A 26,495-nucleotide genomic window follows, 5' to 3' on the forward strand; every position below is an offset into this window, starting at 1 on the left:
AAAACACTTCCTTATCAGCAGCCTCCTGTTTCCTGTTCGCAGCAGATGACACCAGCTTGGCTCGTAGAGCTTTAGCCTGAGTGAGGGGCATAAAAGCTTCAGATAATTACTATAATGTGGCACCAAAATCAAAGCCATTATTAAATAAAGGGAGCCTTTGGCGCACGTCTTTTTTTAGTTTAAATGTGGTTATGAATGTATTTGTGATTTAGGGTTCAGCGTCTTCCTGTCACACACACACTGCATTCTGCACGTGGGTGCAAAACCAACGCTGTAGAACAACAGAGAGAGCAGGCAGCTCTCCCTTTCTGTCCGCCAATAACTTTATAATTAAAAAGTACTCAACAAATAACAGGATGCCATTTTCAGGGTTGGCTAATGAGGATGGAGGGGATAACTCAGGTACTTTAGTGTAGAGAGTTCAACTTGAACTTGACCCACTCCGAGATTCTGTATGGTTGAAAACAGAAAAGAATAACAGGATTAAATTCCCATGTAGTCCAACAGAAATGAAGAACAATACCGGGGTTTTTTGTTTCCCACTCTGGCCTCCCATGTTAAATATGTCAATCTGATAATCAAATTATTATTTATCAAGGTCTGGTGTGTAGGTAAAGGGGAATATATTTCCAACTGAATTGAATATAATAAGCATGTTTTCTAAAGTGTAAAATCGCCTGAAAATAAGAATGGTAAAGTTTTCGTTACCTCAGAACGAATATATCTACTTAAGAAGTGGTCCTCTTCTCATTTTAAAGGTCTAGTGTGAAGAATTTAGGGAAATATATTGGCAGAAATAGAACACAGTATTAACAGCTATGTTTTTATTAGTGTATGATCAACTGAAAATAAGAAATATGTTTTTCCTACTTTAGAAGGAGCCATTTATATCTACATATGAAGTGAAGTCCGCCTTGCTGTTTTTACATTAGGACTGAACAGACAAACCAAACACTGGTTCTAAAAAGGGCCATTCACATTTTCACATTGGCAACCATATTTAGCAGCCCCTCTGCATTGGAAACCACAGATTTTTAACTTAAAACTGATTTATTTAGTGATTTTACTGGTTTAAATGATCTGGTCCCTTTGTTTTAAAGAGCAAGACAGCTCTGCGTATAATTGTGCTTCTGGTAAAAACCTCCCGATCGTTTAGAGGAAAAAGTTTAGCAAACATTAGTAGCAGTATCATGAGTCAGAGACCCTCAATAGACTAAGAATGCATCAATGCGAACGGGTTTTTTTCTGTGCAGTGTACTTCTGGGGATGTTTTGGTCCCCAAATTTTGCTGCAAAATGAGTGCTCTTGACTTTAATGCTACCTTTTGCTGCTGCAGACATGCAGGCAGCTGCACAGAGGGAGAAAGAGACCGCACTGTAAGGTGAAGAAGTGTTGAATTTACAGCTCACAGCATGTTGCAGATTTTCGATCTGTTGTTAGCAGTGTTAGCTTGTTTAGTATTTGACGAGAATGTCACCGTCACACTGACCGCCCCATGGAGATCATTCAGACTTTGTAGAGAAAAACAAAATGAATCGTTGAATATTTTTACTGCCAAATCCGATTCCACTGTCATAACTCTGATTCGGGTACAGCCCTAATTAGCACATGCTGGGCTAATGGCTCATTGCAGCGTCAGAGAAACACTGATTGGTTTGTAATGGAGAGGAAGACATCTGTGTGGTTCATTTAGTGCCCGGTAAAAGCCTCCTGGATGATGAATATTAAATGAATTCGTAACTGGGAATTAGCTAAAGGTACTTTACAAAGCTGTTTTTGTGGTCATACACGTTAGTAAGCTTAATAGTTCTGGGTTTTTGACCATTAGTCAGACAAAACAAGACATTTGAGGACATCCCCTTCTGCTCTGGGGTATTTTCTACTGATTTTAAGACCGACTGATTAATTCATGTAATTGGTGAATTGATTTATACTGAAAATAACCATTACTTGCAGCCCTAAAAATACATATACACTCACCATTCTGTAACTGAAACTCTTCTCCAAACAGCAGATGCTAATGTTAACCTTTCAAAGTGGCTCCCTGTCACAGTTTAAGTTCCTTTTGTTGCCGCACAGTCGGGTCAGTGGGATAAACTGGTGCACAGATGAAAAATCGCTCTGACATTTACAACACATAACAAAGTTTGGTGCTGTCGCCGAGCAGGGAACATCTGAACACTGTGTCCAGATCCTTTCCTGCTGTCTGGAGCTGCCAAGTGAGTAGGTACATTTATTATTCATGCAAGCAAGGACAACAGCTTTCTCACAGTCTGAGTCCCCTTCCCGGTCTCGACCCGACAAGTCCCGCGTCTGCCAGCATCACACAATCGTGGCTCCCAGCTGAGCCAAATAAAACTCATGATTCAGAGGATGATGCAGGACTTTTACTACAACGGTTAGTTTAAGTGACTTATCCGACATGTGGCACTTTCTTAAAAGTGTTAGAGTCAAAAGGCAGACAGTCATGTACTGTATCACAGCTGGATGTTTATGGATCCACAGAAAACACCAAATGAGGTTCTCTGATTTAACCATCATTATCTCATGCTCATTTGCAAACTCTTTCCAGCAAGTGCAGTAATATAACATTTCCTGGATCTTCAGCTTTCCAAGCGCTGAATGTCATCCTCCCTCACTGCAGCCAAAATCTCAAAACGTGTTGAGATGACAGGTATCAAAACAACATCCAATAAATTAGCTACCAGCAGCCTTGGTTTGCTTACAGGAGGAAGAAAATAAAAAAAAAACAAAAAAACTAGAACAAAGTGTCACAGCTGTGGGCACAAATATGAGAGCCAAGGAGGAAAGGTATGAGATGTTCTTTTTTTTTTTTTTTCTTACTGCAGCAACACCTGTACAATTGCAGACAGGTGGAAAAATAACTGTTGCAGACAAAGTGACTGAAATCACATAAAATATGAATTAATAAATTATTGTTTTTGTTAAAGTTATTTATTATTTTTGTTTATGAATATATATATATTTATATTTTTTTTTTTTTACTGTTTTTAGCATCTTGAGCCAGATGCAACGAAATTTTGTTCTACTGTGTGCCTGTCTGGTACAGAGTCTGAATGACATAAAAAGAAATATTGAGTCTAGAATCTTAAATATCGTAAAAATCCTGCCTGGTTTGCCATGATTCTGCACATTTTCCTACATAAAAACCAGGATATTGTGGAGGAATTTTCACATGAAATAAAGTAAAACTTGCAAATGAAACCCTGCTCTTGCTGATTGCGAACCTCCTTCATGACCTCCGTTTGCAGAGGAGGAGGAGGAGACGGCCGTGTTTTTTAACCCCGGTGGCCGGCCTTGGCCTGCATGTGTGAGCCCGTTGGCAGCAGAGACAGCTGCGATGATGTGGGCGATGCTGCAAACTGACACTCAAATGTGCACCTCTGTCCCGTGCTGCTGGGTAGAATACAGATGAAGGTGCATTTTTTTTGCAGGTTTTACATGATGGTGGAATTGGTTAGATCACACCAAAAGCTATGATCACATTTTCATAGAGTAGATCTTTTACATACAGTACGCTTGTGGGTGCAAGATGATTCAGCAAAAATATTTTTTACACTTTACACAGAGAGCAAAGGATGTGGTTTTGATATAAAACAATAATAAAGCAGACTAAACGGGGATGCATTTAAGGGAAAACCTCCAAAAACATTCCCATTTGAAGGAAACGGTTTTGTAAGAGGGCTGCTGCTCAGTCACAGAGGCTCCTCACACTGCTATGCTAATGAGCGGCTCTGAGGGAGACCCAATGTAACTGTGAGATGATTATGATAATCTCATATACTCCACCACAGAGCACACACACACATTTTCATAAGCGCTGTATGTACCCTCAACTGTGTTACTAGGCAACTGGAACCCGTTAGACCCCCAAAGTAGCCCCCCCCTCACACACACACACACACACACACACACAATATAAAAGGAGGAACATTTTAACAACTGCTCATAAGGTGTATGCCATGAAAACACAATGCATATGGAGGTGTCTTGGGTGTAGTTTGCATGCTGCAAGTTCACATTGTCTGTCACACACACACACACACACACACACACACACACACACACACACACACACAAAAGTATCAATTAACATAAAAAAATACTGCAGTGGTTGGACCAACAGCCCTGCCTTTAGCTTGTCTTGCATGTCCGCCTGTTTTGTCTGTGCTGTTCTTTCTGTCTTAAACATCATATGCGGGTGTGTACTTAAATTCTTAGGCTACACATTAAAGCAGTAGGGGGTCAAAAAATCCATAGAGCATTGCAATATTTTGTATCGATACATGAACAGCAGGTAGCAATTTTTTTTATTCCATAACTAATGAACATTACAAAAACAAATTTAAGTTTTAGTAGCATACTAGAATAAAATGCTTTTTTCACTCTACCAAATACATTTGCTGCAATAAAAGTGACAGAATCGAGAAACTTAATGTGTTTACAATGTGATCGGGAGAAACTGTTTCATTAATTTAGATTAGGATAGGATAATGCTCCATCTCTCTCTCTACATATGCGAGCTGAAATTATGCATGAATCTGGTTTGAAAAATGCTGCAGCAGTAGTGCAAGAAAAAAAAGGGTCTTAAAAAGTCATGGAGAAATTTTGTCAATGAAAATGTGTCCTGGGTCAATAACATAAGCAAAAGCAGTGTTTTTGTAATTGGCGCAAGCTGCCTATAACCTCATTTTTCGGGAGTATTGGTGATGGCACACAAAACGCTCTGCTTAACCCTGCAGGATCACTTGTACCACAACGGTTAGCTCAGGTTGACCACCAAACAGCAGCACAGCTGTGTGAACAGAAAATCTGTTAAGTGCAACTGGCTTTTCCTCCCCATTTGTGTTTAATTATAAAACACAATGTTCCCAAAATGTCATTAATGAATTTGTCCTCTTAAGCATGCTCAGCCCTCAAAAACGCTTCACCCCGCGCAGTAATGGAGACATGTGACTGCATTAACACGGCGAGCCCGAGCGGAGACGAGCAGGAGAGATAGCGGTATACAGAGCAAAATTAAGCTGGCATGTTACTGATGATTACAGCTGTGTATACCTCACTAGACACACACACACACACACACACACAGGATAAGGTGTGAGGGTGGGTAAACATGAGAAGGTTACATGCACAGCTCAGTAATTACACAAGTGTGACACATGACACTGTTCAAATTAGCATAATGGGGTTGTGCAGAGGCAAAGAGGGTGGAGCGTCGTCTGGGGAAAGGATTAGATGACAACAGTGTGCAACAGATGCGAAATGACAAAAAACGCTACAGATTACAATAATTAAAAAGGAACTCAAGTTAGTGCTCATGATGAGAACAGCTTGTGGTTCTGGAGGAGTCTCACAAAATCACCCTTATTATGTCTAAAAGTAATCTTGGTGTAGTTCTGTAGAAAGAAAATAGTTCCTGCATTGAACTGCTTACAACAAGGTCTGTGGATTATCTTGTTTAACCAAGCCATGATTTCTGGAAAGTGACATTACTGTTGAGTTTTTTCAAATTTACTTTGATCACCACAAGCTTTTCTTTTGGGTTGTATTTTAAAATTCTTCCTGTGTGTGTTTTTTGTGATTTTATGTGTAAAGCACATTGTAACATTGGTTTTGATAAGCCCTATAGAAAAAAAACTGTATCATTATTATCATCGTCAGGTGAGGACAAAACAGACTCTGGTTTAACTGGAATCTGGAAGAATATAGCCATTTCCGGTACTTAAAAAAGAGGCAGCTCGCACACAAACATTTTTGATCTCCCTCTTTCTCTCCCTCGTTGTGACTGATGGTAAGAGGAGGCCTTATAGCCGAGTGTGTGTGTACTACAGAGCAGAGAAAGCTCCGGCACTTGGTGCATTAGGCTGATTGCTGTGGCTGCTCTGATAATGTACAGTTCGCCGGCGTGGACCAAACCGAGGACGAAGCAGGGCAGCGCACTGACGGTGTATATTTATAGCCGTGCCGTCATCAGAAAACCCCCAACTCACCCCACCACCACCGCCTCCTGCAGAGGCTGTGGCTCCCACTCTCAGGGAAACCCCTAGCAACAAGGAACTCCATCGAGCCGCCCGCCGTTTATTTTGGGCGGCTGCAGACAGGCCTGTGATGGTTTCAGGCTCGCTGCTGCGTTTCTCTGTGAGAGCATGATGCGTTGAGGGGGCTGTGTGTGTGTGTGTGTGTGTGTGTGTGTGTGTGTGTGTGTGTGTGTGTGTGTGTGGGGTGAAGAGAGTAGCAGAACAGAGTGGGCGCATGCATGCACTTTAGCAATATGCGGAGTGCATATGGGTATGGAGGTGTGTGGTTTGTGTGTCTAATTATGCACGCTCCCACAGGTAGGCCATTAAATTTTGCCTGATCTAAGCTCGGCTAAGCCTGTGAGACCCTGCACTGAAGAGGGCGCAGGCCTACAGCAGCGAATAATGACCCTTTCACAGTCCATCTTATCAAGACAATTATTCGAGACAAACTCCTCCTGTTGATCTTGCAGACACAGAGTTTAGAACTGTGTTGATGGCAGGTACAGATGAGTGGGTGTTTGACCTTCGTTGCTTCACGTCTCATTGAGGGCAGTAAGGTTGCAACGGGGTTAATCTTTCTGACACGCAGGCCAGAGCTAATTTCTTCACAGCCAATGCCGCCTGTCCGAGCACTTGATGAGCTGAACAGCTGCTCGGTCGGTGGACGGCGAGAGACACTGAGGGGGAGAGCCAAAGACAGACCAAGAGAGAAAGAGGGGGGAAGAAATCTAAAGAAAGATAAACTAAGAGAGAGCGAGAAGGGCAAACAGATAATGTTTGATCGCTATTTATCATATTTATTGTATTTTTGCTCATGGACTATCGCCTGTTTTAATGTGATTACTATTATAATTATGAACATTTTCAAAAACTGAAAATGTTCTGTGTAATCTAGGAGGAAAAAAGTAGTTAAAGGAACACTGTTAAGCTTTAGAGGGATTTAGTGGCATCTAGCAGTGAAGATTGTCAATTGCAATTCGAATTCCTTTAGTGTTTTTCGTTCAGCAGGTTATCCACAGAGGTCTCTGCCTCTCTAAAACAAAAAGACTAGGTTATAAGGGTGGTAAAAACATTGAATAAAGTTGTTCTACAAATCAGTGTTTCTCCAATGATGTTCACCACATCGAAAACTGGCATCTGCAAATGCGTGCTCACCTTTTTCTCTGATAACCTAAGATCCAGACTTTCAGGAGAGTTTTGCCAGGGGCTGAATTATCCATAGAGGTCTCCTCCTCTTATAAGCAAATGCTAAACCCATAAAAACACTGAATATTTCTTCTTAAAAAAACCCTGTACTTTCTCCTATACTGCTCATCTGCCAGTATATCCGCCTAAATATTACAAACAGATCCTATACATGTCTAAATACTGCTATACTTGCATTCAATATTTACCTGGCACACCTTCAGTCTAGTCATTTCTAATAAGTTTATCTATTGATTTAGTGACTGATCAGTTTGATATCACTGAAAAAATGTCTGTATTTGTATATATTAAGCCATTTTATGTTTTTGCATTTTGATAAGTACTTACTTTTCGTGCTTATATAGCATCTTTAAAAATAAAAAATAAAGCAGGACGAACAGAGTGCTGTCTGGGAGGCAAGAGAGACAAACGGGGAGAAAAATGGAAACACGCTGTAAATATCGCAGACCGAAAGCGGAGGTCCTTGATGGGTTCAGCTCAGGTTCATGCATCATGCAAATCCATCTCCCCTCACCACGGTGGCACAATCCTGGGGGAGGAATGCCTGGAAGGCCTGGCAGGCCAAGGTCCTGTCCCCCATGATGTTACAGTTGTACAAGCTAAGTATGGAAAAGCCACAGTGTGCCCACAGCTCTGCCCACTCTAACAGGAGGTGTCATTTTGAATACGTTTGTGTTTGTATGTGTGTTTTGGCCGAGTTATTTTGCAGCACACTGACACAGTATGCTTAAAAAGTCTGTAAGCATGTTGCAAATAAGTCCTCTTTTGTCACACAGTCACTCTAAACTACAGTGCACATCAAGTATTGACAAAAAAAGTGTTTGTGAGTGCATGTTTTTATTTGTCTATGCGTCTTTTCTGTCTATAAAATGCTGTAAGCAAAAAACTCAACAAAAAACAAATCTAGTCTTTTGAACTCTGGTGTGATTGTAAATCCCAGCAGAATTTGATCAAGATTGTTACCCATAATTAGCTTTCACATTTTGGAGAATAACCCTCTATGGTACCGTGTTGCCACTAGGTAACATACCCATCTTTGGCTCTTTACACACACACACACACACACACACACACACACACACACACACACACACACAATTCTCAATTATTATGCTATATTAAGGAAACCAGTAGCACTGTTTATATTGTGTTATGACTTTCTGGAGGCCATGTGGAGTCCTTTTTTTGGGGGGCCTTTCCCACATGGTTCAGCTCCATCAATTACCATAGACTTAAGGTAACCATAGAGGCTTCAAGATATTTTACTGCACCAGTGCCATCTTACTAACTGTCACACAAAAAATCTTAACTATCCTCCTGCCCGATTATTGAAATAATAATTCACATGTAACTCTGATTCTGAAACATGAGGTCAATCTAAACAGTCACACGGTCCCTGAAGTACGCCCACACCACAGAGGGACCCGTCGCTGTCTCAGTGCTCATTAAACTCGAGCAGCAGCGGACCCATTTTAGCCTGGTTCTTAACAACCTCGCAGTGTGAAACGTGCCATTCACACCAAAGCGAGTGGTGAGAAAACTGCATCTCTGAGGACTTAACAACAACGTGAGGCTGAGATGTTGAGCTGATGTATCATCAGGTAGGGAAGGTGACGGGGGGCGGACAAACAAGAAATGTGAGTCATATCCTCGGTTCTCCTCCTCCTCCCTCAGAGGAGTTCAAAGATCTCTAATAGGCAGACATCTTTCAAACATGATCAAGAACATATCAAGATTTCAAAAGCACATCACCTAAACATGAAAAAAAAAAACATAAAATAAGTGTATAGATAAAGTAACCGGATAATAAGAGGCACCATTTCACAAATCGAGATGGGGGGAGGTGAACTATACCAAAAAGAAGTTCATATGGTTTCATTCTTTGTACAAAATTGAGCAACTGATGCAAGCAAAGAAACATAATACTTACAATGTGAGCACATCTCCAGGGGGTAACTGGCTTCATTTCCCTAAAGAAAGACAGAAACAGAGTTGTCAGAGACAGTGCAAAAGTGCACAAGCAAACTCAAATTGTGTTTCAGTGAAGACCTGTTACATATGTCAAGTCAGTTTAACATGGCAGTGATGGCAAACTTTCGAGTATTTACTGCAAATTTTTCTGTCATTCTGAGACTGTCAATAAGATACAACCTCGACACAATCTGAAATGGCATCCTTTTTCATGTGAGCTCATGTAAATATTTGGAATGTTTTTGATGTCGGGTTTTCTTTATTCATTATAGTTCTTCCAGTAATTCCTCCGATACTGCCTGAACTTAAAAGTAGTTTTGCACATGGATAAAACAGCAGTTTTGCGCTGTGCAGCCACCGGCAACTACAATTTTTGAGCGGCAAAGAAGAATTGATTTATGGTAAATACGGTGGCCGTTAAACAAATGTCAGTGTGGCAACATTTAACACTGGAAGAGTCACACCAGTTCAGGGTTTAACCTGAGCCATACAATAATGATAGTAATCAATTTTTTTCTTTTTCTTAATGCAGTGGCGTCTGATTGGTACTCGTATCAGCCGATCCTTAAGTGTTGGTGAACTGGTATCAGGAATGGTATCGGAAAATCTTTAGTATTCATGAAATGCATTCTGCTAAACAAAATCAGGCAGTATGTTAATTCTGTAAGTGTGAATAATGCACAAACAACACAAATAATATTCTCTTGTAAGTGCATTTTATTCTACCATGTGAAGTATGATCTATGCAATTCATATATCAAGTCTAGTTAAAACTGTGAAAGCCTGATTTGGTTCTTATGGTAAGAAAATATAACATTATACAGCTCTTTCATACCCAAATAAGGATCAAAAACTGATCCGCATACTATTTTCTATTTCCTGCAGAACTCACAGTTGTTTCCTTGTTCATCAAACAAACAATGGCACCTACTGGGAGAGCTAACAGACAGCAGGGCCTGGTGATCTGTGGTGAGTACTGGATTCATTTCCATACCACAGGTTTTCTCCAACAGCAGGATCATACAGACAATAGAGTATTCATCTGTGTTCTGTATTTGAACATTTAGAGATGTGATAATGTTTGTCGAGAGGAGACAGGCTGCTGGTATTATAAAACCTCCTGATACAAAGAAGGAGGTTACATCCTGTTAATCGACAGAAATAAGCAGGAACTGCAAATGTAATGGCTTAGAGACTGCACTCGAGTCTATATGATGGATTGTAACTTCGGTGAGTATAGTTTAGCACGATGTGCATTGATATTGTGACTGTATGCATTCTTGCATGAAGTTGTGCTCCTCTAGTTGCTGGTGTGGCGGAAGAATGTAAGGATGTAGCAGCAATGGTGTTATAGAAACAAAAAACTCAAGCTGAGTCATGCATTAAGACTTTCTGAGACGGTGCGTGAAGGCTTCCGCGTGCAAACATGTCCTTCGAGTACAGCAGCACCTTACAACAGAGGCAACAATTCTTCCCATAGGTAAAGATAGATAGTTTAGTTTATGGATGAATATAATGCTTATTATTTTTGCACAATTGTGCACTTATAACAGTTACTGTTTTGTAGAATAAACCATTGGATTTTAACGCTGCATATTAATATTTTGCATAATAATGGGTACTCCAAATGTTATTTTTTTGTGTAGTTGTTTCCCTATAGAAAATTAAACACAATAATTAAATATAATATGTTTACTGAATGCTTTAAAAGGTCAAATGTGTAATTCAGCTGCATCAAGCAGTGAAGCTGCAGATTTGCAACCAACTGATACCTCTCCTGTGTGCCAAGCGTGTTCGACAACTGTGGCGGCTGAGGCAAAAACACAAATGGTCTCATCTAGAGCCAGTGTTTGGTTTGTCTCCTCTGTGCTACTGCAGAAACATGGCAGACTCCTTGGACGATGACCCACTTTGTATGTATTTATTCTACAGTAGCAAATACAGGTTTCTTATTATCAGTTTATCACACACTAATGAAAACATAGTTATTGATTTCTGCCAAAATAATATCCCCCTAAATTCTACACACTGGCCCTTTAAAATGAGACTGCAGAGCACAAATATACAGACAATGTTACAGAGTCATCAGTCGGTATGATTCTAACTTTATTTGATTTACTTTGATTTATTTGACTTTATTTTGATTATAGTTTTAGTTGAGTGATGATAAATTTTCTGAGATTAGGGTGAAATCTTTTTTTTTCCATATGAGGAGGTAACTGCAGAGTGCATGCACTTTGAAAAATACAAGCCACTTGGAACAGTTTCTGTAAACATTTCAAAGTAATGCTTCTCTCAAATCCCCTTGAGGCAGTTTCCCATTTTCATGTATAGCCTCTTTCACATCATGCATCATGCAATGCACAGCATCAAATCCTCCAGCACAACGCAAAGGCTCTTTAACTGAACCACGCTATCCAGAGACACTGCATGGTGGTGTGTGTGTGTGTGTGTGTGTGTGTGTGTGTGTGTGTGTGTGTGTGTGTGTGTGTGTGTGTGTGGCATTGGCTCATGTTCAGCAGTCACATCCGCATCCCATCCCATCCAACACTGCAGTGTCCACTGAGCCTGAGTCTGATTGCTGGCAGAGTGAGGCTGAGCAATCAGTGAGGAGTCCCTGTTGCAGAGAGGTGGGGGATCCTACAGCTCAGAGCGAGAGAGAGATGCTCCGGGGCCAGCGAGCTATCGACCGGAACTGTCCTGCAGCCCGTCGAGGAACATCAAACTGAGACTGGACAAGCAGCCCAGTTTAAGCATCTAGAAGCCGATAGAGGGATTACATGCAGTGTCCATGATAGCAGCTACATCATGCTTGGGCGGGGGAGATGTTGGGTGGGTGGGGGGGTGGTGGACACACAACAAAGAGTACCACAAGCTGGAATCCCGGGACGCTGCAAGGACCAAGGACCAAGGACCTATATGGGACGCACAATCTACCAGTTAAGCTAGACGTTGCCCTCTAGCTTAACTGGAACATAGAACTAAATTAACATGGCAAGCACTGCCGCTGCAGGGCCTTTGTCACCAGTTTTAGTAGAAAATTAAAAATGCCATTTGCCTCCACATGATATCAAAAATGGTAACGAGAGTCGAGTATTTTTCTGGGTATCGGTACCAAGTTAGAAATTCTAGTATCGTGAAAACCCCATTGCAAATCCATACATAGTACAAAAACCACAGAGGGTAGATTATGTTAAAAAGTTAATTGAATTTTGACAGGTTGGCCAGTGTGAAAGAAACAAAAACAACTTTGCTGCTGTAGTTAAGACCAAAGAAAACTGCAAAAATAATCGGACCCAAAGAATTATGTTGTGTCAAGAAGTGCTTCTGTTGTCTTTTGATCGCAGTGACACACAGATACACTATACACACTGAACTGGTTGGAAAAAGCCAGCTCCAGTTATGTCATCTACTGGCTTATGACTGTGCTGCCTCAAAACAGCAGACTTACCTCAGAGAGGTTGAGGTATTTTAAGAGCAGCGAGGAGAAAGAGGTGACACAGGATTAGCCAGGCGAGCGACTTAGCATTTGACACCCTATCAGGAGAGCAGCCACTGGTGCGGTGATCACATGTTGACATATACATGGTTTTCCTCCGTGGAACAAGTTGGCTGTGGCAGTTTAAGAGCTTGAATGCCAGTGTAGCTCAGTGCGTAGCGCATGACTCTGGCATTACTGGGGTTGGGTGTCCCATTGCCAGTGTGGCTCAGAGGGTAATAGTGCCAATGTGATACTTTATTGATCGCTGTAGGGAAAAGTCCTTTTTGTTTGTTCCGCTCCACTGAGCTCGCTCCACTACACAGCCGCAGAAGAGCTATGCAGATGCAGTGACTTGCTAAAGGACACTACATCAGGATTTTGGATTAAGGGCCTTGAACGGTTGTCCTCACCTTCAAGGACACGCTCTCAAGGCACCCTCGCCATGCTATGTGAGACTTAGGTTGTTGTTCACACCTTTATTTTAGTTCTCTAGGTCACCACTAAATAAAAATACTGATTTATTGTTGCCTTTTGGTGGACTGCCACTTTGCTGTCCATAGCGACTTTCTGCAAATGAACCAAGAGTTATACCATTTAAAAAACAGGAATCATCAGTGCTACATTTGTAACGATTAAGTAAAGACTTTCACTTATCTTGGCTGGCAGCCTTGAGGAGGTCATGCAAAAATAGTTGGTAATGACATAAGTGCAGACTGCACCTCAACTTCAGCTGTTATAAAAGGTCACACATCTATGCAGAAATGGAGAAAGGGACACCAGGAGTCCTGCTCATGTAATGGTTGCTTTGATGAACAGACAAATTTGGAAAAAAATCTGATTTCACTTCTAATTTCACGTGTTTAAACTTTAAACAAATGAAATGCCTTAAAGTAGACCTGAGACCATAACCGTGTAGCTGTTGCCCATAAAGAGCTCAGAGGATTCATATGGATGTGTTTTCTAACAGAAACTGGGTTCAACATATAAGTAACCAGAGTTCATTTCAACAGTTGTTGAGGTTTCATTGCCACTGTATGGCATTTCATACAAAACATGTAAGCAGCTCTTGCACTGCAACGTGTTTACCAAAAAGCAAAAAAATACTTATAAATATGTGACCAGATGAAACAGAGCCAAGTGTCAATACACACCATATCCCCAAAGCTTTGTGAGCTCTTGTGAGAGCTTGAGATGGCACTGCAGATTGGACATCTGCACACAGTGTTGAGGGGACGGCAGGTGCTTTTTTTCTGTAGTGGAAAAGTCAGTGGGAGGTCTGACGGATGAATGGCAAAACTCTACATAAGCTTTTCATGCAGTGAGTCAAATAATAGTAAAATAAACCAACTGCAACAACTATGAAAGAAAAAGAAGATGCCTTCATTCCAATATGAAACTATATGGCACTCTGCTCATGGCACTCAAAACACCAAAAAAAAAAAAACATTTGAAGAACTCAACAGCAGTTCTCTTTCCAGAAATCATGACTCTTTTACTAAAGAAAATCCACAGACCTTGTTGTGAGTCGTTTTCTTTCTAATGAACTGCACCAGCCAACTGTATCATCCGGCCAGAAGGAAGTGTGCATCTACTCATGGATGAGAAACTCGTGTTCGTGACAGCACCGGATGTAAACATTAATGGCTACCTTAGGCTAGGATAGTTAGCAGTAGATGCACACTTTCAGACATCTGTATGGGCGATATCTCCAGCACTGAGCAACTCTCATCCTAAACAATCTACAGTCAATTGATAAATAGCACTACAGGTAAAACGAAAAACATGTATTTTTTGGGGTGAACTGTCTCTTTAAGCTCAATGCACCAACTGTTACTAAAAAGATAACATCTTTGTGAATGTTGGGGAAGCCTTGGAGGCAAAACTTTGTTTGATATTTTTTTAACATGCAACAAATCAAGCACTTATCAACAGATTTCAGAAACGGAGGACAAAAAAGGAGAATTAAGTAAATCTGGAAAAATGTGTGTCCATACAATGGATAATCTCAGCTCGTTCATCCAAGTGTCTGTCCAATAACCATTCTAAATTGTTTGTTTTCAGACCCACTGGATTAAATGATATGATAAATATATCTTAGTTAACCAAGGTGAATTAAAAATATCTTAACATGTTGAGTAAATGAGTGTTGGGTGTGTTTACTCTCAGCTACATCCCTCATTTCCACCATGGTTTAAGTGCTAACTGCAGGGAAGAAAAGAGACTTACAGCAAAGCAGATTTGGTGTTGAGGATTACAGGTTTACTAACTAAGGCCTCTCTTAGGTCACTGGTGTGGTTAGCGGTGGGTTAGGAGTAACTCTTGTTATGTCTTCTATGACAAACCACCTGAGCCGCTCCTGTGTGCTAAAGGAGCATGTGAGATATAGGATGATGATAAAAACACAGAAAATGAAGTGACAAAGTGAAAAAAACCATCTTGCATATACAGAGGAACAGAGAGCAGAACGAGAGGGAGACTCGTGTTGGCTCATCAATAATGCATGCTTCATTCAGAATCAATTAGGCCTTAGCACACAAAACACATTTTGCATAATGAAGAGTCTGGCATCGTCGCTGGTTCAGCAGCAACGCTACAGACGACCCAAAAACACGGCTAATTATAGACCCAGTCACAACATGAAAGACAGGGGAGTACAGTATATGGGGATGCGGACCTAAAGGGCTTTTCTGAGGCATCTTTGGCAAGACATGAGAATGTATTCTGCGTTCTTTAAAGCAAAATTAAACGGCAGCAAATTCATATTTGGTTAGTTGTAAGTGATACGTTTAGCATAACTTGCTCACTATACTGTAGCAAAAAGTTCAAATCCTCTCCTTTTTATATTTCCTGTTCATATCAAATGTTTAGTTAACTGTATGTAAAGGGCAGTAAACATGTTCATCAACAACAGCTTTCATAACTACACAAAAACATATCTGTACATGTCTGAGAGTCACATCCAACTAATTATACGGTTGGTTCTGTTCATTACTGATATGACTCCTTGACTCCTCGAACTTAAAAACTGTCTGTAAAACCTGAGATTTCTCATCTCACCTTCATCTATTCAAAGCAGAACTGCTGAGCACAAATGCTCGTTTTCATCTACTTACTCATACAGCTGGACACATACACACCTGGAGGCTGCCTTATCTGCACTTTGGGGGTTTAGTGCTTTAGTCAAGGGCACAGCAGCAGCATGAGGCAGCAGCAAGCGCTACTCATTCAGCTCCCTGGCCAAAAGTGTTGATCGGACAAGCAGCCTTTTGTTAGAAAGCCTGCCTTGCTAACTTTTCAGAAAACACACATTTGCACACTTCACTCGCTCATTTTACAGATAAATATCAGAGAAAAGTCAAGACATAAAAAACTTGAAGTTTGAAATTTCCCACTGTGGCTAAGACCAAAAGAAAGCTGATACTCAAAAGTAGGGACGGTGACATGGAGAAAATCAAATAATACATTTTTGACCAAATATTTCAATATCAATATGGATACTGATAATAGACTATTAGTGCTTTCACAAAATATTTATGCAATAAGATTCTTAATTAATAATCACCAGTAATGTGGATATAATGACTAAGTGGGCATAGTCAAAATAAAAGAATAGCTAAAACAGTCTGGTAAGTTTAGAAAATGACATCACTTTACCGTGGTGTAGCCTTTAAAGCCAGGAAACGACAACACTTACAATATCCAAACTAAAACAATATTTAGTCTTATATCACAATATCGATATCATATCAATATGTGGCCCAGCCTCCTGCCAAAGTATCAGTGCAGTACTTCATATATTGCACACTGTGGTGCCCTCTGGGTGCAGTCGGTGCAGGCTAGAACATGTTGTAATGGAGCAATGACTTGCAAAATCCTAAAAGTTAACAAGTGCTGCAGTGTCTGCACTGGGCCAGTTATTATAATGTAGAAAATGCAAAAACTGAGCAGAGGCATGCATCAGTCCCTGAATCCCGTCTGTGGTGCCTGAGATACTGTGCACAATGTATGGACTGGCAGGCACACTGGACTGCTCCATATTACCCCCCTTGATATTTTACAGTCTCATGAGGACAAACATCAGTATCAGCCTCTAAAAATCTGCTTCAGACTCAAGTGTGTGTATTTCTATGTACTATAACACTGTTCGTTTCCAATATGTCTCTGTATTAGTGCCAACAAGTCAAGTCTATATGTTTAACCATTAAAAAAATCAGTGAACTTGATATAATCTGCTAAACAAACACGGCTGAGGGTGTTAAGAATACTATTGTCTTATGGTTCTATGTAAGCCAATGCAGGGTTTTCCACACATTAATCTCTTTGTGGCGGCCTGCCACGCTTAAAATAGCTGCTGCCATATTTTAATATACTTTTTGAACTGGAGCGTTCATTAGGAGCACTTAGAAATTTATATACCATTCAGTTATTGACTGCACCAGACTCTTTGAGCGCAGAGTGTTCTCTAAGCACAAACGGAGCAGCAGATCAGTATTCGCTCCTTGACTCCTCAAACTACGCAAAGACATCCAAATTTAGAGAACTGACACAGAATGATAGCAGAGACACGCACACAAAAGACAAAAAATGGGTAGATGGGAAAACATAAGCCGCTTTTATACACAGGCTGCATCATAGGGCCGCAAAGAAGTCCCCCTTTATACTGTTCTTGTGTGTTTACATACGTCCAAGCGATAGCGACATCATGCCGCTCCAGTGTGTGATTATACACTGCATTGCAGCCATCGCAATCAAAATTGGTGTAACATGGAAGAACAGCATCAGCCGCTAGTGTAACATATAATAAATGTGTTGGTAGCACTTTCTTTACAATAACAAAGACATAACATGCCAATAACAGTCATTTACCGTCTCTGTTATAGGAGCTCCCAAATCTCGTTTTCCCAGTTTGCGTACATTTACAGTCGCTGTTCTTCTTCTCTGAATTAGCTGTTATGCTAACAGCTGCTTTCTAAATCTCACACGGTGTGTTCTCACACATAACAAAACGTCACGTCTTTCCAGCTTTACGTTTTACACAGTACTTGTTACTGCGCTGTTTCTACCTCCGGTCCCAGCTCAGAGGCAAGACCGCTTTGCCCCCCCCCTTTCTGCGACTGGATGTTATATCACCCACAGACAGCGAGGTGGCATAATGGCGTGATATTCCCTCCTTCAACAGGCAGTGTAAATGCGGCTAGCTTCTAATTCTGTGGGAAATACTGAAATGTATCTATAACAATTCTAACTTTAAAACATATTGCAAGCCCTTTCACAAAAAATGCCTCATTCAGCTGCTTTCTGTGGAGAGAAAATGTGCAGATAATGTTCAAAAAGCTGCTGGATGCTGCCGCAGCCTTTCACGTGGCCACTGAGGGAACTTGAGAGGGGCAAAAATGACTGTTCACCATAACTCTAAGGCCATCCAAAAAGCAAATAACTCTGGTGTGTGTGTGTGTGTGTGTGTGTGTGTGTGTGTGTGTGTGTGTGTGTGTGTACATGGGGAACCAATTAAAGCAACATCTGTGTGTCTCGCTTGGCATGTTTCACTTACTTTTCCACACAATGCATGTTATTGACGCATTATTTCTGTGTTGTGTGTGCCTTTTCTCCCTGCTTTTGCTTCCTCGCTTGATTAGTTCAGGGATCACCAGACTCCCTCCTCCGCACAAATGTGTCTGCAAGTGTCAAGCTTGCCATACGGCTGAGCTTTATGATAAACATACCCAACCCTCCAGAGCCGCAGCAGAGTGCAGAGCTGAGCTGTGCTTTCAAGATTGGTCTTTAAATAGAGTTCACCCCTCCATTTTTCAGCCCAACTTTGTGCAGCATGCAAAACTCGTGCCAATAACCAGCTGACGCAACTCTGCTACATAGAGGAGAAGCCATGGAGGATATGTGTAAGAATTAAAATAAGCTGCGACAAGTTTACAGTCATCTGTTACTCTCCTTTTGTTCCTCAAAGCATCGACTCTCACATGTAATTATTAATTTATAATATTGCCTCTGTTTGCGTGTATCCTTGCTTCAATGTTGATGTGTGCACACTTCTGTGTGAATGTGTGTGTGTGTCGAGGATCTGTGCCAGATTTGGAGTCAAGTGCAAATATGAAAATAATTACCAAAATCTTAGCTGCCTGAAGGAACTCTGGCAGAGCTAATCCTCTCAGCCATTTCTATCCCTGACTCTGGCTTACCTATAAAGGCCTAATGCTATGTAAACTAACAATGCCTAAATCTTCTTATGCATTAACCTACTTGTGATAAAGCTATACTGTATTTACCAGGTGCTGAGAACATGACAAAATTCAATTCTCAAATTTTTCCAACAGCTTAGTAAAAGATTGAATTCATCTTGGTGTAACAGGTGCAGGGACACAACGCTAATGCAGCAGAGACAACACAATGAAGACAGCGCTAAGGCAAAGCACAGGTCAAACCATTATCAGTGGATTGTATGAGGCTGCAACTGACATTTGTTCTACATTTCTGGCTAATTCATTTGTATTAAATGGTAAGGAATACAACAAAAGACCACTGGGAACTCCCAGCTCTAAAATGATGTCTTAATAGTGCTTATGTTGTCACAAATTGTAGAAATCCCAAGATACTCATTATTAAATATCATATTCAGATATTCAGGTAAAATGTTTCCTTTTTAACACTGCTTACTCCACTCAATAATGGCTGCAAAGTTATTCTTGAACTTGATTTTAAATCATTTTTAAGCACTTTTGCAACTTTAACCATTTTTATTTTAAAAATTGTAAATCACTCAGTAATAAATGACTCTTTTTTCAATCTTATATCTTAACCCTTTTACCATTTTAAATCTGTATCTGTATAAAGATAACCTGTAATTAGCCTAGAGCAATAATACTGAGAGCTATAAATATATATATATAGAGAGAGAGATATATACATATATAATTGCCCTGTAAAGCACTCTGTACTCCTACTGTATGAAATGTGCTATACATAAGGTATCTAAACTATCCAATATGATCAATGCAAAGTGAAAATATTGATCCATTTCATCATCTTTAGATACGCTTTTATTTTGAAATTCTGTGTCACGCCAAACTGCAGCAGGCAAATAATATGACAAGCAGCCAAGAGAAAGACGATGAAAATATTGATATTAACTCGGCAAGAAAGCAACAGTGTGTAAATAATTTTAACTTCGGAGAAAATACCGCGCTGTGCCGTATGTAAACAATGACGTCATGGGATAAGCGACGACGCACCTGCCTGAACGTCGTCGTCTCGCTCTGCTAACGTTAGCTGTTAGCAGCAACATTAGCTGCTCTGTTTCAACAACATTTGGCTGAAAAAAACGAGCAAGCACGCTGAAATTCAACCGCGCTGTTCTGTCGGGAAACACAGTCACTTAAACCAACGGTGAGTGAGATAAAAGTATAAATAATACGTGTAAATCGTTATGCTAAATTCCGCTAGCTGCTAGGCTAATTTATGCAGTGTAGCCTTAAGGTGCTTTAGCTAACACTGTGTCACTAGCAAAAAATGACCGTTTTGTCTGAACACCCTGACAGTTAAGATATTATACTTTTGTTAAATGGTCTTGTTGTTAATCCTTGTTGTATGGCCGTTTGGAGATGTCTGCCTTCAGATAGACCTTAAGTTTTATGAATAAAAAAACAAACAATAAATTGTGGTAAAATGAAAACATTTCTTACAGAAAGTGCCCAGAAGGTTACTTTATTACATGTGCTGTTTTATGTGTTTTACTGAACTTAACCAGTTGCAATTATTTATGTGATTTATACATCTTTTATGGCCAAAAGCAAGAAAGAAAGGGGTAGCAGCTTATTCTGTGACACCCTTTTCTCAGCAGACATTTTGACCTGTTATTATAGGAAAAGCACAGGTGTTACTAATGATACTAATGATGGCTTTGAACTGTTCAAGACTACCAGTCAGTATTTTAACAGGATGCTAGCAAAAGTTACATTACTGTGTTAGTCAGACTGAAACTGGACTTTTAAAATACACATTAACATGTTACTCTGATTGAAATTGTAATAAACTGAATTTGTCAAAGTCACACCTCCTGCTGTGGTTAGATATAGGGACTATTTGATATTTCTGACAGGGGAAGGGGTGCTGCAAAACTGGCAAGGCATTTAAAAAAAAAAAAAACAAGCACTGAGGAGGGACTTGTGTTTGTCGTTTCCACTTAGGTAATGGACATACAACTTGATAAGGTGTAATTTTATGATAAATAAAGTACAGTCCCATAACACCGGCACAGAAGCTAAGCAGTGTACTGCTGTGGACAGGCCCGCAGCAAAACATACTTAAACCACCTGAAAAAATCAATATCAGTTTAAGTTTACAATATGAATATTTGAATATGTGCTCCTCTTTACTGTACACAATAGGAGATCGAGGCAGTGGCAGACCAGCAACTGCACTGTTCGGTGAGTGAAATGAGTCTAGCGTTTCTGATATAATGGCTGTCTGTAAGGGCTGTTTAATGGCAAAGTAAAGCATGAAAACATTTTAAATATAGTATAAAACTAAACGGACATTGATTTTTTTTTCAGGTGGCTTAAAGCGAATCAGTTAAGCCAGAGTTTCCTCTGTGCAGTTTGATTATATGTAGCCTACATGACGTGATGGTTTTCTACCCCAAAGTTATTGTAAATAAACTGTTATGATTGTGATCTGGTCTATTTCATAGACCTTATAAATAACATAGGTTAACTGCAACTAGCTGAAAGTGAGTATACTTTATCTCCACCATCCCTGTCGGAGTCAGGTATACTTCATCAATAAATTGATTTAATTATTTGAATCTCGGACTCTCAGGGGGCAGACCTAGTCCATATGGTGCTTTTTTTTAGGCGTTTTTTTTAGTTGTTGCACCCGGTGTCTTTTTTCACAGCACTCTGCCTTTTTTATACAGCCACTTCGAGGGATCTAGTTGAAAATCTCTGAACTGATCCCTCAATAGGAAAAGCAATTGAACACTTTAAAAATAGGTAGGTTACAGCAAAAAGTAAGAAGCACTTTAAAATGAAAAGGGTGAGGCAGCACGTGCACTTTGGAGACTTATTTACTTATTATTCTCTATGATACTGTAGATTTGACTTTTTGTATGCATGTATATTTTGTCAACTGTTTTTGCTGTCTACTAAATGTATATATATATATTTTTTGTTTTTTAAAACTACACTGAGGCAAATTCCTATCAGCTGTGTTGACATGGCAATAAAATGTTGAATCTTGAATCTTTTCAGAAAAGCGCTGGTGAAGTCATTACCACTCTTTCAGCTAGGCTACTATCAAAACAAAGACAGAAAAGCCCATTTGTGGGAGCAGATCTACCAGCGAGCACTGGTCGTTGCTGGTGAGTTTTGTGTTTTTATCACCGTACTGTTGTAAGCTTGTTTTTAACTGAGTAGTCAACTCTCTGTTGAGGTAGCTTTGCATTACAATCTAGTTAACAATAATGTTGAGATGTTGTTGCCATAGAAACAAAATCCATGTGCATCACATCACTAATCATTTAATGAAGCGCTCCCAGCGCCCTGCCACCGCTTTTCTGCTGAAGAAAACTGCTATGTGGACACATGCTCTTCCATACAAAAACACCCCTGTGTACAAGTATGGGTATTGAGTATAAAAAACTGTTTCCTACTGGCCAGTCCCTTACACCAGCTAAACCAGTTGCATTAACGCTCCATGCTTTATAATAGATGGCAGCATATAAATTGTTTCATACTATGTTTGACACTGTAGACAAAAGTTAGTGTCTGCAGCCTCTTACTGGTTGTTCCATTGCTTCCACGAAGTAAAAATGTGATTTTCAAAGATTATTTATGTGCAGCACATTTGATGGCTTGAATGCTGATAAGGCTGAAATAAAAAATGCATTTATTTTAGTGATTTACATGAGCAAAGCCATAAACCTGCCATAGAGTCTGCTTCTCGCCAACAGGTGATGTATTTATCCGACTGCCCAATCCCAGTAGGTGTACAAACCAAAAAACTAAAAGCAGTAACCCCTTCACCTACTCCTCCATCAGTGTCAGTGCTAGAATCTAATGCATGTATGCATCCATTTTGATCGCTTAAACTTTTGAGCACTACTGAATAGTCTCTCATGCATTACATCCCCTCAACATCCTGTTCCAGCCAGCAATTACAGAGGCAAGCTACACGCAACACGCCGTTTAAACATTACTTTAAACTTTTCTATTCACTGAGCACACCAAACAATTAGATGTTTACTGACAAAAGTTTGGCCCGTGCCGGTGACTGCTGGCTCCAGTGCATGCCAGGCACTGCAGCGCTGCAACGGCCAGCGAGGAGAATAAATCCAGATTGAGTGGGCTACTTGGAAGTGCAGTGTGGATCACGTCGTGTTGATCATCACTTCTGCTGGTGGTTCGCTGTGGCTTTTATCTCTTTTACATTAGCTCCAACTCGATCCTTATGTGGGTGGCGCTTGATTGCTAGGCAGCATATGGTCCCCTTAGCATCAGATCATTCCACTACATGCTTAAGCAACTGTGCGTCCCTGCCCCCAACCCTCCCCCTGCAGCTGAGAAGAATGCATTTTGACAGGACACAACTTGGCACACTATCTGAACAACATGCACGCTCCGAGTTCCTACCCTCTGGCAGAGAGTTGAGACTGCTGCAGGGCAAGTGTAGCCAGGTGTCCTGAGCATTTTCAGCTCACCTGCTTTATGCATTTCTTATAGGAATTTAAGTGAAGAAGTCAATGATACTGTTCATTTTCATGCTGTGTTATGGACAGAAGATGCTGCTCTGAACACTCTGCCCTTGGTGCCTGTGTTCCTTTGTATTTGCACCATGATTTGCAGAACATTACCTAAAGGACAGGAACCTTGAATCACATTGCATGAGCTCCTGGTGGCTACATAGCAGTTATCCATCCAAGAAGCCAGTTTACTGTTATCAGGTTTAGCAGAATTCTTCTTTTAACATCAGTCAGTGCTCCAGATTTGAGGTTTTACTTTGCTAATGTATGAAGATGTCTCAGTAAATCTGCTTCTTAGAACAGGCCTCAGGTGAGTTTGCATGCTCTATGGGCTGGCATCAATCCTAATGCAAATTCAAAGTACACTTTATTCACTGTTATTAAATCTAGGCCAACATCGAGTCAGACAGTGTAAATGTAAACACTGGCTCTGTAAGAGATTTTTTTTTTTGAAAAATAACTGACTTTTATTGACATTTGTGTTTACAATATGACCTGAGCAATACTTAATGTACTGCAGAACATTTTACAAATTAGAAATAATGCTTATCTCTGTTTTCTGGTGGACAAACTATCTAATGGTGGTGACTAATTCCAAATCATTAAGATCTAAAAATAAATAAATAAAAGAAGTAACATATAATTTGTGATATATTGCAGTTCATTTCTTTTTTTAAACTGCAAATTATGCTCCCAAATGGCAGCTTTGTCAAAATGCTTTATCTTATAAGATAAACCTTTAAGTCCATTCATCTCACCTCAATCATTATTGCTCAAAATTTGGCAAATTGGCACAGATAAAGGTATCAGTTGATCTTGTTTGCAGATTTCACATAGAGGTACAGAACATTTTGACTGGATTACTTTGATCATAAATAAAATTAAAAAACATGATAATTCATGGAAAGTTTTGCAACTGATATTATTAAATTTAAGTGTATAACAGGCTATCAAAAGTCTAATTTGTATATTGATTATTATTATTATGACAAAAACTAGACTTTGTGTTTGTGTATTGATTTGCTACTGCCAAACAAAATATTGCATTAGTATGTGGTTTCATTTCCCCCCACCCCCTCTGAGCAATCAGAATCAATAAAACCCTAAAAAATAAAAATTCCTTGAGATGTGATAAAGCAAAGCAAAAGCAACTGTGGTTTTACCTCAAAAAAGTGGAACAAGAAATTAAAACATGGCTTTTTTCCTGTCCAGATAACAACTAGACAGTAACACAGCCCTCCCTTGACAAATACTCAACAGGGGATTGCTGATGATCAAACAGCTGCCAATTTTGTGCTTTCAAGACATCAAGAACTGATAAGAAAATTGATGTGTGGAGGTGTTTTTGATGTTTATTTGGTTTAAAATGAATTGTGGTTATGAGCGGACAGTGGAGGGAGGAAGAGGGGGGTTAACATCCTGTGCACAGAGCCCACAATTGCTTGACACGTCCCTGCAAGTCCTGACAACAAGTCAGCTTAGATCCTACATGGATCCAGGCCTGGACGCTGCTGCATGGTCAGGTCCACTGCTATTGGTCCTATAATGGTTATTAGGCAACTCACCCTCATATAGTACTGTATATATAGTATATTCGATACATACATAGGCAACAGGCCAATTAATTAGGACGGCACTGTGGCCTGCTATGGCAGCCTCCTGTAAAACCGCTGGAAGTGGATTCAAATGTTGCCTCGGTGTATTCATTTAAGCGTATGAGCTCAAAGAAACAATGTTGCAACTATCAACACAGCGCCATGCTACCTAGAAAACACACTGAGATACATTTAATGCAGAGCGAGAACGTGCAAAGACGTAACTTGAGTTACATTTTCCTGCCTGCTGCTTAAAACGTGCCACAATTAGTCGCCAACCAAGGCCTAATAAGCGAGTATTTTTGTCACGAAAACTAATTTGCAAAGGCCTCGCTGCTAATAAGAGTGTAGGCTGCACCGAGGAGGGATAAGAAATATCTGGGCCACAGGCTTTAGGCTACTGTCAGCCCCGGGGTGTTGCACAGAGCGCGCGACAGGGAGCCAAAAGTGGGTGAGAAAAGCGTTTCCTCCTATCTGCGCTGCCGACTGCTAACTTAGAAGCGAAGCGCGCAAAAACAACCTGTCAAAACGCCACATCAATCGACACAGGCCTGTCCAGTGGTGTGTTTACCAGTCGGTGGAGGGTGAAATTAAGAGCTGCTTACCATCTTGCAGGTCGGATGATGAAATCCAGGCGATGTGAGCGGAAAAGAGGTACAACAGGGGAGGGGGAGTCGGTGCTGCCGCCGAGCTGTGGCGAGGAATACAAAAAAATATATGTATGGTTGTGTTTCTCTCAGAAGTCTCGTCCTGGCTTTACACCCAGCTTCAGGCTCTCTTCTCCGTCTCTCTCTCCTTCACCGAGGCTTTCACTGCAGTGGCAAAGGGAGGGAGACCCGCTGGGAGGGGACAGTAAGCGGAGGAGGAGGCTCGGTTTGACAAGCAGGCGGTGGCGGAGGGGAGGAGAGAAGAGGTGAAGGGGGGAGGTGCAGCAGTACTGTACATCCGGGAACTACAGGTTGGATTTATTTATTTATTTACTTATTTTTTCACGTCCCGAGTAGGTTTGTGCTCCGGCTCCCTCCACTGGCGGTACATTTGTACTGCAAGGAGTCTCCATTCAGGCCTGATGTACCCTGAACTTCAATTAGCACAATTGGCAAATGGACTTCACTTTATGTAATCCCCATTGAGCTAAATCAATCTGCAATAGTACAGACTTTCCCTAATGGACAGGCACTAAACCCATACAAAGCCTTGTGAGAACCACAATGATTTTTAGGTGGCTTTAAAAAATACAGGAGAGCATGGGTGTAAATTTCAGGGGGGAATGCAGGGGACAAGTCCTCCTCAATATTTATGTAGAAATTGTGCATTTGCCTCTTACCCTCCAAAAAATCAAGCAAAAAACAAGACTCATTTTTACAAAATTGAAGACGTTTACGGTATAAATTGATGCTGAGAATGCATAAAATGGTGCATAAAAATTCACCAGAATGTACAAAAAT

At 40.5% G+C, this 26,495-nt stretch overlaps 1 protein-coding gene across 1 annotated transcript in view; it reads right to left on the minus strand.

Moving 5' to 3' along the window:
- Positions 1 to 25,918, minus strand: part of ppp3r1a (protein phosphatase 3, regulatory subunit B, alpha a) — a 39,789-nt gene extending 13,871 nt beyond the window's left edge. The window contains exons 1-2 of the mRNA XM_042502827.1: positions 25,653 to 25,918; positions 9,181 to 9,220 (exon numbers count right to left, since the gene is read on the minus strand). Coding sequence (XP_042358761.1) covers positions 9,181 to 9,220; positions 25,653 to 25,655 — 43 coding nt within the window. The 5' untranslated portion in view covers positions 25,656 to 25,918. The remainder of the gene's footprint in view (positions 1 to 9,180; positions 9,221 to 25,652) is intronic.
- Positions 25,919 to 26,495: the final 577 nt, after the last annotated feature.

The sequence above is a fragment of the Plectropomus leopardus genome, chromosome 15 (genome assembly GCF_008729295.1).
Source record: "Plectropomus leopardus isolate mb chromosome 15, YSFRI_Pleo_2.0, whole genome shotgun sequence".
In the NCBI taxonomy this organism is placed as follows: domain Eukaryota; kingdom Metazoa; phylum Chordata; class Actinopteri; order Perciformes; family Serranidae; genus Plectropomus; species Plectropomus leopardus.